At 44.2% G+C, this 14,508-nt stretch overlaps 1 protein-coding gene across 3 annotated transcripts in view; it reads left to right on the forward strand.

Moving 5' to 3' along the window:
- spir (spire type actin nucleation factor) overlaps nt 1–14,508 on the forward strand; it is a 251,696-nt gene that overhangs the window by 77,609 nt on the left and 159,579 nt on the right. For 2 of the 3 annotated variants that reach the window (XM_022788430.2, XM_022788431.2), the window contains one exon: nt 13,673–13,728. The exons of the other annotated variant lie outside the window; for it this stretch is intronic. In XM_022788430.2, the coding sequence (XP_022644165.1) occupies nt 13,673–13,728 (56 nt within the window). The remainder of the gene's footprint in view (nt 1–13,672; nt 13,729–14,508) is intronic. 3 annotated transcript variants of the gene reach the window in all.

Here is a 14,508-nt window from a genome sequence, read left to right on the forward strand (position 1 = left end):
TGACGAACATAAATTCCCTATCAAAACACCCTGAGCAACCAGCGATGCTAGCTAGCAGCACCGATAGCAAAACGCCAACACTCTTGTCGCATCTCGTATCTGATTTGTTCGTTAACGTATAGAAGAGCGTAGCTGCCATTGCGGTAACGGTGACGGTAATGCCACTCTGTCTCGTGGCAGCCCAACTAATAGCAACAGCGGTGGAAGCAGTCGCTGATGTGGCATTCACCCACCGCAACGACAACAACAGCATTGCCGCTACGGTCAGAGGGAAAAGCTTGCACCATTCTGGATTGCACACGAACATCTGCCGTTACGAACGGTACTGCGAGAATCAATCAACGGTTCAGCGCGGTACGAATTACCACCTCATCTGTATTTGGATCGATGTTGCTCGAGCTGCCAGTGGTCCTGCTGCCTCAGTCAGGGTTCATACTACTAAAGTAGTTAGTTTGTATCGGTCTGTTCCGTTCTTTCGGCATGAACGCTAACGTCTGCTTCAATAGTGGCGCTGTTTGCGACATTTATGTGCGTCTGCGTTTCGTGCCGCCTTTGAAGATTGTTTCTTATATATATATGTGCGTGTTGTTTTTTCAATTTATGCAAAGCAGATTAAGGTCCTGCGTGCATTTTTTTGAGTTGTTAGCTCACGTTTACATATGTTGCCGTTTGGAGCATTTAGGTTTTGCTACAGGACAAAAGTGTACGCTGCGTACTAACCAGGTTCACACAGTATCTCATCTGACAAAACGATTTCACTATGTGACAAACAGGGATCGCTCGATGTTATATCAGCAGTGCCATACACAGCCAATCTTTATCGATCTATAACATCGCCTCGTGGCGCTTGTGAGTGCTTCATTTGTTCCGTCCGCCTCCCGAAGCGACATCAGTTCAGAAGGGTGACCGACGTATGATATACTCAAGTGGGAAAGTCAGCTCTGTGTCTTCGTTTGTTATATATATATATATATATATATATATATATATATATATATATATATATATGATTGCAATCAACAAGTACAAAAGCGATCAACCAGATCAATACGAAATCAAAAGGAACGATAGACCACTCGATAACTTATCAACAGGTTCTCGCGCGTTTCGCCTGTTTCCCGCTGCCATTTTTGAAAATTATAAGGCATTTCAATTTGGCGATAATTTTTCTGCAATCACGTAACTTGTGCGTTCCTGGTCATATTTTCATAATTGTGACACCCTTCTGGTTACGCTGCGCTTTCCTTAGGTGTCTACTTCTAGTCATTGTGAGTTATTAAGACTCGAAAGGCTATCTTCATCGCAGAAAGGTACTGGTACAGAAAGGAAGCTTAGTACCTTTTCGGTCTTGTCCTAAGCTAGACTCCATCGGAGTTTTCGGACGGTCCGGCTATTTGAAGACAGCATCTGCAGTAATAGCAGTGAACCATTGGCCTACTAGGGCAAACTTTTAATTAGACACCCGGTTTGAAAACAGTTGATTGGCGGTAAACGGTCCACGAAAAGTTCGCCGAAAACGACAGCGTCTGAAGTTAGACTATTGTAATAATGTTCCTGCATAGCAAATAAGCCCAAGCATCACCGACGCTTTTTACCGTAAGCCATTTTATTAGGTTTTTCTTCTACAGCGGGCTGAAGTTTTGTATCATTTTACAACATACCGCAACAATCTATTACAATTGACAGCCCTTTTCTAGTCTCAAACGTATGCCGAAACGATAAATCGTTTGTAGAAATACCTTTTTTATTTTCTGGGCTTTGCAAATAGGGGCCTATGGACTTGATCTGTGAAATATGTGATAGGTAAATGATCGAAGGCCAGTCGATCGTCTGTCGAAAGAAATCATTTTATAACTTGAAACAAGGATCCGTTCTAATTCACAGACCGATTTTCCAATAACTAACTTACTTATTCTTATCACTGGAAGAAACGGGTAGTGAGTTCCGCACGAATCCCGTCGAATTTCTGTGACGGCAACAACAAGTTTGGCTGAGATTAGATACGCCGCTGCGCTATATATGCCGGCCACAAGGCGTATTATAATAAAGATATCTCATTGTTCGACATGTCGAAGAAGGCAGCGTTGATAGTTAGCAAGGGCCAAGCACCTTACGATAGTAACATGACTCTGAAGCCATGAACCAATCGTTCGTAAATAAATGAACTTGACACAGTCTAATAAAGCGTATTATCTCTCGGTAAATTGCCATAAGGCGCAAATATATATTATAGAGGCATATAAAATTAGCGTTGAGGCGTACAGTTTATTGTATGCTCACACAAGCGACCCGCTGTTGCTTTGCGTCCGCCATGGTCGGCGACAATAGGTAGCTAACAAAAATGATTTTATAGCCACCACCATCATAGTGATGGAATCCTTTCCTTTCGAATCGAAAGTAATATCCAAGGGTAAATGGTAGAACTAGACCGAATAGCAAGCAACCATGAAATAAACCCAAATTGAAATAGGCGGAAAATACCCAGCGTACGATATTGGCATTTTCTTACTTTCACTTCGAAATGATCGACGACCTTTTCGGTTCATCACCTCGTTCATATGGACACGAAACCTATTCCACGACTCGATATTTGTTGTCCTTTGCCGTAAATCAACCGAGAGCGACTGTCAAGCGTCGGCGGCAACGTTCGAACGACCTGCTCATAACCGTCATCATCGTCGCCGTCGCCACCGCCATCGCCGTCTAATGTGCTGCTGTTGAGGAAAAAGTACGTTCTGCATAGGTGCGGAGTCCATATTTTAATTAGCTTGACTAACGGCCATCGCTATCAGACTCAGCCGAACTCATTCTGCCTCTTTGATTTCATTTGCGATGAACGGAAAATGAATTACGTGGACTAGGCCGTCATATTACGACGCCACAATCGTCATGGTCGAGTTCCCTCATCATAATCGCCTGTCAGCTCGGAAGGGCCGGCTAATGGCAATCTTTGCAGGCAATATACAATCGTAGACGTAAACGAATGGAAAAAATTTACTGAGAATTGAAAACATCAAAGTCGTCCACGCGGCACGTAACCGGCGTCTTTTGGTGAAACCAGTGGCAGTGCTCTGTTTTCGATCAGCGATTCGATCAGACGCTGCTCGTGCGCAAGCGGCGGCGGCGGCGGCGGCGGCGGCAGAAGTACTACCAATACTGTTGAAATGGTAATGGCAATAGCGACGCTAGTCATGACCACGCCGATGATTATGTAGTCGTTTCTGCACTGGAAGAAGGAGACGATGTAGACGTTCGGGTTGATATTGCTGATGTATCGCTGCTGTTCATACCGCTATGTAGCTGTTAATTCAGCTATTACCTATTGATAACGCTGAAGTTGAGAACATCGAAGCAAGTTGAATGACCTCATCGATGAAAATGGCCAAGACGCCACCTAAGGACCAATACGATCTGTACGAACATGTGGTGAAACAACGAGGCAAAGACAATTCACGATGTTGAATGTATCTTCTGTGCCTGCTGGTGTCTTTGTGCGGTTCGGATAACGCCGCAAGCGTTCTTCGTATCATTATTGTTGTTGTTGCCGGCCGGCAATCAGGCTGTACGTGTCGCTGCAAGATACAGTAAATGAGTGTGTTCTTTGGTTTGAGCGCGTTCTTGGACGGAAGTGCGTACGTATTTGCGTGCGTACTACGGGGTCGTAACGCCGCTCACCTACTCAGCGTCTGCTAGCAAGAAACAAGCCGGCAAGCGAGCGTCTTTCAGGCGTTCCGGAAGGTGCATTTCCGGACATCGAAAAGGAGAGATGTGAACTACTTTGATGCTGCAGTTGCTCCGTTGATTCCTGTTACGTCTGTTGCTGATCGACTACGGCTGATATCGATACGCGAGTGTACTCGTAAAAAACCCTTAAAGCTGAGTGTCGAACTCAAACCGTAGGTTTGTTGACAACAACGGCAGCCAACAAAATCTGTATCAGTAACGGTATGATGGCTCTCGTCCTCTGACGAATCCACTAATGGATGTAGCACAATCTAACGGTACATCAAGTACGATAAACAACTCCAAAGCAAACGTCGGTCGAAGAGAACGCCGATCGTATTGTGGCGTCAGCAATACGCCACGGTACGCTACTCTATCTGGTATCTGTTATATAGAGGAAGCGATTAACGGTACGACTACCATTTCGGCCATTCCGGCGTCGCTGTGATTGCGATACAATCAAAGTCAGTTCAGTGAAGCCCAAGTAAGAAATGGCAACTCTGTTGAGGAACGGAAGGCTATGAAACGAGGTAAGTTGGTCCTGTTATTTCAACTGTGCGACTGACGCCGCTGCGCGAATCTCTTTCCCTGCGAGGTGTCTTCGCTTCGCCATTAGGAAAACTAAATGCGTTGCTCCCGTACCTTTGGCATGACTCAGGTAGCTGAGTTTGCTTGATTCGTTCGGTTCCGTCTTCATGTTGTTACCTGCTGGTACGAATGTATACATCTATAGACGGCCTAATGATTGAATGTTTGCTTTCGCCGTCGATAGCTTCCTGTTATAAGCTCGTCGCCATCTACCCTCTGCAGTTTTTTTTTTTATTGTTGGGTTAGCAAGAACATTGAGGTTAAGGCTATCCTAGCGAAGGAAGCGAGGTTCAAGCTGCGCTGGCCGTTGAAGTTGATGCTGTGGCGGCAATGAACGGCATGCAACTTCTGTTTCCGTTGCCTGTCACAAAACGGGGTCGGACAATGGAGCGAGCCCAAATGGAGTGAGTATCCGTCGCTCGTACACAAGCGAGAAAGCAGTGACAAGTACACCACAAGATGTAGTTGCTTCGACAGCTCTTGAAGTGTTTCAGCCATGAAGAATAGGAAGTCTTATGGAAGCCTTCAATTGGGCCCCAAAACTTCACTCGCATACGACTACGGCCAGAGAAACTAGTGCGGTATGATTCGACTATTTGTATGACCGTTAGTCTGAGGTAGAACAGGTCGTGGTTCTACGCACGCGAAAGGTCAGGTACTGCAAACAATCTCTCATGCGTAATCTGTTAGCGAAACAAAGAGTGTTCCTGTCGTAGTATACAGCCATACAGTAGAAGATAAGTGTGCGTAAGCGGCCGAGCGGAACATTTGACATACGATTATTTGGAGTTGGCGTCAAATCTTTTTTTGAACCAACTTGAAAAGATCAATTGAAAGTAAACTGCTGTTGAAAAAAATCTGACAGTATTTAATTATTAAATAACTATGACTAGTACGTCCAGGAAACGATTGAGGCCTTCGTGATTTGTACCGAGCGCTAGCAGCGTATACCTAAACTTTCTACGCACTTGCTTGCGTTGGCCATATAATTCATTACCATTAGCTAACGTTATACGTCGATGGTTTCATAGGGTATGGGCAGTGTTGATATGAACAGGTATAACCCGCGGCATCGATTGTTCCCATTATATTCAAGTTTCTGCATTGGGGCACTGAATATTTCCCCTGTCATTTGCGGCCCATGCCAACACAGCAGTTATCAATGTCGCGGTCGTGCCAGGTTCAGTATTATCTATGTTCGTTAAAACGTTCGTCATTGTAGCATCCGTGTCTGCCGTGATATTGTAAACTTCAGACCATTAGTCAATAGTCTAGTTAGAGCCTGAACAACTAATGGTTAATTCTTTTCCTTCTTAATGAAGTCAGCCGATGTTCGAGGAACTCTGATCGACTGCGGTCGATTTATGGCGGCAGCTGCAAGCTACAACTACAACAATCATCAGTGCCGGTCCCGTAGCCGCTGCAATATTGTTTTCTAGCCGACAACAAATAGACCCACGGTTACAGTGGTGAAAGCAATGGAAAATAACCTTATCTATATTATTTCGTTTCCCTGACATTCAACCGTTTGAAGGCAGCTACTACGACCGCGTGTCGCCTTCTATGCGCTATCCATCTATTTTAGAATAGAGTACCTATTTGCTGAGCCACCTCTTGACTGTCTAGAGCTTAATACGGAACCCCTGCATTTGTTGCTGCTGCTGCGGTATTAGTGGTAATGGTCGGTCAAATCATTCACCCAGTCATAGCAACGATCATAATAATAACAATCGTTATAAAGCTAGAGGTGATTTTGCCCGCGGCAGTGACGATGATGGCGTTGTTGGTGCCTGTGATAACAACACCGGCGGCGTTGACAAGCACATTTCGTTCGTAGCAACACCATCTCTCCGTCGCTGCTCGATTTTTAGGACGCCTCGTATCATAAACATGTTCCAATTGGTGGTAGCAGAACGAATATCGCCAAAGCATCTTTACCATTAATGCTGCCGCGTGCGTGCGTGCGTGCGTGCGTTGTACATAACGCTTAGCCAGCCAAATACGAGACGTTCGAATATAAGCCAGGTACTCGGCCTCTAGAATCCAGAGCTTACCAACCTGCTCCTAAGAACAGCGGCAGCGGTAATTAGTCAGTAGTTGACCAATCCCCGCTTATTCAGTGAAAAACAATGATCAGTCCTGCGGCTGTTTTTTTCCTTCTGAGACCGCTACTAGCATAGTACTAGTCTAGGTTCCTGGTCAACAAACAACGGGGTGAACAGTCACGCTACCAGAACTGGCTGCTATACAGACGTTGCTACCTGGCAACATCAACGGCAATAATAGGAACACATTCGCAACTGAGGCCGCACTCATAATCCGACTCTAGGTGATTCAAAATGATGAAGAAAAGTCCTAGCCTGAAGCCAGTTCCTCATATGACATCGTCTCCTATTGCAGATTCCGGTTAGGAACTGCGAGGCCAGCTGAAGCAGCGCTAACGTTGGTACTTCGGCTTATTGTTGCCGTTGCCTGTCTTTCTGTCTCGCCTGTCGCTCGTCAGCATCTGCTTGTTCTATACTGTCTCGATGACGGAATAACCGTTGGCCGATCGAGGGGATCAATGTGGGGTGTCTGCTTGCTTACTACTCGTGGTACGACATGCTTTAAGGCTTAGAGGCCGCTGCGTCGGCATCTAACATTTGACCTACCCATGCCAATGTCCGCTGCAGCTGGCACACCACAATCAGAGATACAGAAAGCGTAGAAAGTGTTCAGAAGCAATGGTCAGCTCTTGACAACGAAAAGAAAACTTTTGTTTCTGCCCATCATCATCATCGGCATCAGCAGCTTAATCATTATAATCAACTGCTTTGACGGATGTGAGGTAATTTTTGTTGTGTTGATCATTGTCAATGATGATAATTTAGGCACGGTGGTTTTTGTTGTTATTGCTGTCGTTGTTGTCGCCTCAGAATGTCATTTGACTTCAAGGGGTATTCGCTACGACGCCCGTTGCTGTTTTTTTTCCTAAGGGTCTACCTAGAGGTAAACCCTCTTGCCCGTATACCAAAATTCGATTGTATTTTATTAAATAGGAATTTAATGTATTTTTGTAAGAAATACGTACGTTATCTGTCCCGGCACAAAAAAGGACACTATATATATATGTAGTTTCATGATAACCGCGTCCTTAATCGTCTAAAAATCCATATATATTTTAGACAGTTAATAAACTTTAAACTTCCTCTTCAGGTAACTTCAGTACAATTTTAGTTGGCGGAGAGCATTTATTTTTTTGCTTTTTTAAAATGATTCTCCTCTTGCTAATGGTTGCTCATTTGCAGCCAATTTTTGGACGACGACGAGTTTGTCCTCATAAACGAAGATTGTAACATCCGCTTAAAGAGTCTAGCCAATTTTTCCAACTCAAGAATACACTAACTATTCATTCACCTTTGCTGTTTTCTTTATAAGAAATAATATATATAAGAAAATGATAATACACAAAAACAACAATAACAACTTAAATAACAACGGATACTCTCATCTCAAACTCTCATTAGGGTGTCAATAATAGTTTCAATCCAGCCGAAAGCCCATATGCTACAAGAGCTAAGCGGATAATGTTGTAAGTCATTGGTATCAATCATACCACATGCAACAGCCTGGAAAACAAGAAAAAATGGTAGTGACATAAAGGCGAAGTCAGGCAGCACACACCCCGGCCAATAAGTAGCAGACACCGCCATGATCGGTTCAATTTAAGCGATTATCTATCTCTTTATTTGTCCTCTTAACATTAGTGCACAGTGACAAGGGCCGATGTGTTATAATAATGGCGATGGAAAGCGTTGACCTCCTGCTGCCGTCTAACCTCCTTGGCCTTCCCAGTACAACCGGTACCATCTGCCAAAGCTAAAGCTGATCCGGGTCCTTGTTGGTATTAAAGAAAAATAGAAATTCAACGAACTCCCTTGAACCCTGAGAAACGTAGCCGAGTTATGAACTGGGTTTCCGTAACAGCAGTGTCGTAAGCTGCTGCTGCTGCTGCTGATGTTGTCGTTGTTGTTTTGTTACTGTTGTCGACAACGACGATGCCGATATGCCGTGAGTGCCTGCCGGCCAGCTTCGACACTTTGACCGGCCAACTTTATCTGCCTGTCTTTCGAGTGCTGTTATATAATCTAAAGCTCGCACAGACGTGTAGCGTATAGATGTGTACAAAGGAACATCATTGGCGTTTGTTTTTGTGACTGTGGCTTGCTTTGTTCAACTCGGTCTATCTGCGTTTATCGAATGGGGTAGAGTGCACCGAGTGGGACGAAAGAAAGCCAAATAACGACCCTCATTAAAGGATTCCGTGAGTTCCAGTGAGCACACGCAGAAAAAGTGGTGTCGGCTTGATAAATAAAGGATAAATAACTAACATTATAGCTGCTACCCCACTACGCAAATAGCCGCCGCGCCAGCCGCCTAACTGCGACGGCTCGTCTACTCATGAACGGGAAAGTGTACGAGGGACTATCAGAAATGCAAGGGTCACAGCATTACGCTGACTCGATATGGTAACGCCGCAAAGACTTCAGTTCAACCATCACGGTCAACGAGAGCGGAACCCGCCAAAAAAAGAAACACGAGAAAAAAGGAGAAATATTGAATCAGAGTGACAGAATGAGAGTAGCCCGGAGTCAATCAGAGCTGGCGGGCTGTACAAGCTACAGCGAGAACTACAGTTCCGTTTTCGTCCCTCTATTCTTACTAGAACATACAAAGGGTGTTTTGCCGAAGTCGGCTGCCGAAGCGGAGGTCGGTGATCTACGAACGCTATGACGGGGTCAGTACGTCATCGGCACAACTGTAGCTTTCTACTTTTTTTTTGGCTTTCTACTGTTTTTGCTGCAGCCGACGCGGATCTTATGGATTTGGCCTCTAGGTCGACGCTTTCGTCGTCGTTATCGACGTCTCGGCTACTATTGCCATGAAAGTTTCGATCGTTCTGCTTTGTGCCAGTGAGCTATGCTGGTGCCGCAACGTTTGGTGACGTTTTCGTCGTGATCTCACGCTCTTCTTGTGTCGCGTTCTATTACGCTCGCAATTTTTTCGTCTCTTTGGTCTTTGTCTCTGCTGCATCCTCCGAGACGCGATGCTGCTTTTGGACTTGATGTTCCCATTGCCATGCTGCAGCACCAATCGAGAAAGGAAAGAAAAACACAGAAGAGGTTTGCCTTCAATCGAAAAGCAACACTGACGATAGTTTTTCTTGTGTCTGTATACAGCTGTAAAAGTGAGTGGAGCCACGCGATCCATGGCAGTAGTAGCCGGTAGATACTTGCTGCGGCTGCGGTTTCCTGCCAATGGACAAATCTGTTGCGTCCTCAATAGTATTTATTATAGATAGTCAGCAGCAGGGCATAGAGCGGAACGGACGCTCGATGCAGCCGCAACAACGCTGGCAGCATCAATATCATTCTAGCAGACGGACGAGCCTATCGATACGTCCGGCGACGACAATTTAACAATAACGGCGTTCAGTGGGAGGACTGGGTCCAGTTGTGGAACAGGCACCAGCAATTATCAGACGGTGCTATATGCTTTCAATTAGTTATGTCGATTTCGTTGTAATAGCTCTATCGTTGCTGGTGATGAGCGTTGTCGTCACAGGCCCTTTTAGTACTATGGTTGCGTACCTTGTTCTACTTTGGGCGTTATTTAATTGTTTTATCTTGTTTTGTCCCTCAGGACTTTAAGCTTGATCGCATTCATTCACCATCAGGCTGCTGTGAAAATCATGCCACATCGACCTTTCCCTTGGATCGATTGCGTCATCCTATGCAATGGATGTGAACGCCTCCTTTCAGTTGAACTTGTTTGGACGAGTCTCAAGTTAAGCCGCAGCCGTGGCATTGGCCAGTCTCATTTAGTTATCATATATGATACTATCTAAAATCGCAGAATCTCTACATTTTCCTTCACAGGGAGTGGCTCTTCATCACTCGTTCACGGGCTCTCGGAGCACTCTGTGTGTATACCGATATGAGGATATTATACAGTATAATACGAAAGCCACGTTTTCACTCAATTTCTGTCCAAGCATCATTTTCGAGAGTCAACACAGTAGCTCTATCCACAGATGCAACATAACGCTTCTTCAAACGTGTCCTTCCAAACGGAGACTATACAAAATCGGATACTGGCTAGATTAGAAATCGATTCGTACCCCAGCTTTGGACTACCTATGGTTCCATTATTTATCAGTGCTCTAGCTGAACATACGTGATCATAATCACGGTTTTTTTTTATCTTATCATTGCTGCCGTAACAGCAAAAGAAAGCTGTTGTCTGCAGCCAACATACGTAAACTTAAATGCCTTAGCCATTATAACGAGCGTAGGCAACTGTATGGAAGGCCTCTTGTATCTCTCCGTGTTGTCATCATAAAAATGATCATTATGTTACAATTAGTATCATCATCAGGACCCATTGATTAGTCTAAGCCATCAGCAACAGAAGTAGCGGAGGCAACACTAACCCCCTGCGTTTTAATTTGGCTTTCCTTTGTCGTTTTTGGTTTGACGAGTAAAATCGTGCACGCAATAATGCCGCCAGCCGTGTAGCGGTGTGATGACTTCGGTAATTGGAAGGTAGAAAAATACGAAACGGACGGAGAAAAGAAGAATATCTCTTGTTCTGATTATTAAATCTCTCCGTGTAAAGATGAAGGCAACTCTCATGACCGGGTGCATTGAGTGAAAGAAAAAGTAAAACGTGGTAATCGTTCTTCTAGATCAGCGGTAACGGTAGCTGGCTCCTTATCATTATAATAACATGAATAGTCATCAGTCAGTCAGTCAGTCAGTCAGTCTCATCAAACACATGCCCATCAACACGTTAGCAGTGATCATTATCGTCGTTCTCTATTGATCAGTACAAATGACTAAAGTTGACAAAAGGCAATGAGCCAACTCCTCCCGTTTTATCTTTCTTATCCACGTAATGGCACTTTTAACTTTAAGTCAACTTATTCGTTGAATTAGTTTTTCTTCGATTACGTCAAGCACGAAACCAAGCCACGTTGCTATATCGGAAAGTCAATTTGATGGAGTTACCTGGAATTGAACAGATATATCGCTAACAAATGAAGCGAGCACGAGTGCATCCAACAGCGAAGTCTTCACTCGTGTTTTTCGGCCTCGCGTTTTTCCTAGTCGCTCCCGTGGCCCAGTTCATCTACTACTGCTCAATGGCGCTTTCAGTTTTCGAGTCATGTAAAACATTTCATTGGACATTTTGCTTACAAGAATGGCAGCAGGCTAGTAAATTTTGCTTATATATATATATATATATATATAGATGTGTATAGTGGCTGGTTTATTTAGTGTGTTTAACAAAAAAAATGATTTTTTTCGTGCTGTGCTGTGCTGTGCTATCGTGTTTCCCTTTGAAGAAAGCAAATCCCAACGCGGAACAAGTTCATTCTCAATGGATACCTGTGCAGGTTGCCCCTCAGCACGCTTTAATCATTTGCTTATATTTAGTGGATTTAGTCGGTTAGACGTTGGCACGTAAATACAGAACTAGCATAATCGTCAAGGTAAGATAACTATCAAGTTACAACTATGGTAACTTGCTGCTATCGCACGTTGACTATGCACTTGGCCATACTATAACTTAGTTCATTTTAAAGCTATATCACTGTTACCTAAAGCATTGAACGTCCGATTGCAAAATGGATGGTTTTTTAAATCATCAAATGTGTCACATTCAATTTAGCGGTCCGACATTTCTAGAAGCGTACGCAGATGAATGTATCTGAAGTCAATAAGAAAACAAGAAGAAGCATAAAGCCATCGTAGAGATATACCTGCGTCGTAATCCCAAAAAAAAAAAAAAAGTCTATTTTATATGCTATTCCATTGACGTTACTTCCCAGATAAAAATTATAATAAACATACGGAAAGTATGCAGAATGAATTCGGCTGTTGTAATATTACGAATTGCTATCAGTCGTTCCTACCTTGGTTTGTCCGTCCGGGAGACAACGACACTGGCCTCATCACACCAAATATATCAAAAGGTGGGGAAGCAGGGTGTAGTCGAATTAAACCCAATACCATCAACAACAGCAAGCACCGATCCATTCATGGAAATCAAATTTCGTCTCTTCGTACTATGCGACAACAACACAAATGCACGATTACTCACGTGGACATCTACACTAACGTACGTACGCACGCACGCACGCACGCACGCACGCACGCAGATACAACCTGTCGATGGGCTTCATGCCACTGATAGATATATGTACACAGAGAAGACAAAAAAGAGATATATAGATGTGCGGATAGATATACGAACTCACGAATTCAGAAAAATGCAGAACCCCAACAGGGCGTATGAGCACTAAACCACCGTCGCCAAACGGCAGCAGCTTCGACGCGAAACAACGCCCATCTCTGCCGCCTGCCGCTGCGGACTGATAGGGCCGTTTATCTACTTTTGCGTACGACGATGAAGCAGCGACGGTGGCGGCAGCAGCGGCGGCGGGTGTCGAATGCGTTTAATTTTCAAACAGAAAATTTAATTCTCCGACAACAATAAGCACAGCAACAGTGGCGGCGGCGGCAGGTCGGAGCACTTGAATAAACAAGAAAACATGGACATGGATCACAACTAGCGTCCCTTCATAGTAAATAGCGCGATCTGCTACGTGCAAGTTTACAACATGCATGTAGTCTGTATGTGTGCAAAGGGCTTTTTTTGGTCCGCAGCTATGGCCAGCTGTTAAATGGGTAGTATAATGTTCTCCCGAACAAATGGCTTTAGGAGGACCGGAAAAAGCTAGCTTCTTTTCTCGAAGATGCTGGTCGTCGTTGTAACGGCACCCTCAGTCCACGTATAAAATCTCCACCGCTTATAAAAGTCCGCAAGCTATTCACTCTTCCTGAACTGAGGATTCAGGCTGTTTGGAAACGAATGTTGTCAAAGGAAGACAAGAAAACCTGTAACATAATTATATTTCATAAATTCATAATAACAGTGGATAATAATATAGTGTGAGTGATACGTCTGTGCGTACAGCAGCTAGGAACGTCGGTTATTTCCTCTCTGTTGCGAGCGCAAGTTTGTTTCACACGGTAAGAAGCAAAAGACAAATGAAAACGGAAAAATCAATTGATCTCCTGATTGCTACTACGCATATTATCTTGCGTGACAGCGATAACGTTTAGCAGCAGTCTTCTAAATAGGGCGTTTCGGGGAGAGTTATTTTAAACACACGTATTACCTAGTTGCGAGTGACTACTAAGTACCCAGACATCTATAATAATAACAGATGGGAATATGGCCGTTTGGCTGGTACTTTATTACAGACTGATTGTTACAATCGCAATATTTTTAATCATTTCGTTCTCCGTTCCAGATCCTCAATCGGGAAGTAAAGCGCGTAAACGCAAGGTGGCCATCTCCGAACAGCAGGTATGTCCCTAGAGAGAATGCACACCCTGCAGGTTATTTGTTAAAGTTTTAATCTAGAAAAAAGCCGAATTGATCGAACAGACCAGCATCAATCGTGTGACGAGAGCTGATCGATCGATCGATCATCATATTAAGGCGCATTTGATTCACATCTGCTATGCTGTGAACCTCCATCGTCGATCTGAACTACTCCACGTACGGGGGTAGGGCTGACCTGTGGACATCTAGGTGGAGATAAGCCGTTTGTCCTTCGAATGATCTGTTCGCATTTGTTGCCTTTGAATTATCTAGACATTTAGTTATACCAAAGGTAAAGGAGATTCACGTTGTTCCTAAGATCAAAGCTATGTGTAGTGTTTATCTAGGTCACGTTGTTGGAGGACCGTGGGTTAACAAATTTCCATATCTCTTCGACATCGTTCAGTGGGCGCCGACACCTCCACGAAGGGCGGTCGAGGTGAAGCGCCGGGCTAAAACGTCTAAGCTGGGCAAAGTAAAAAATTTGAGATGTCAAAAAGCCATTACATTTTCAAGATGGTTTTTCTCACATGGTCGCTATGTTGCCTTTGGCCTATGTTGACTTTGATCCAGTGGAGCATAGTCAGTGCACTGGGCTGAAGTATAAATAGCATATCGCAGAAGCTCAACGCAATGTCGATGCGGTGCACTCGTAGATGCAACACTTTAAGCAAACCGTTACGTGTACTTGTTATGTGTGGAAGTTCTTTTGTTTATTTGTTAGACGGCCAAAGCTTTTACATTAGCGGAGCGGCGTTTTGT

Source organism: Varroa destructor, unplaced genomic scaffold (genome assembly GCF_002443255.2).
Source record: "Varroa destructor unplaced genomic scaffold, Vdes_3.0 BEIS01000001.1, whole genome shotgun sequence".
Classification (NCBI taxonomy): domain Eukaryota; kingdom Metazoa; phylum Arthropoda; class Arachnida; order Mesostigmata; family Varroidae; genus Varroa; species Varroa destructor.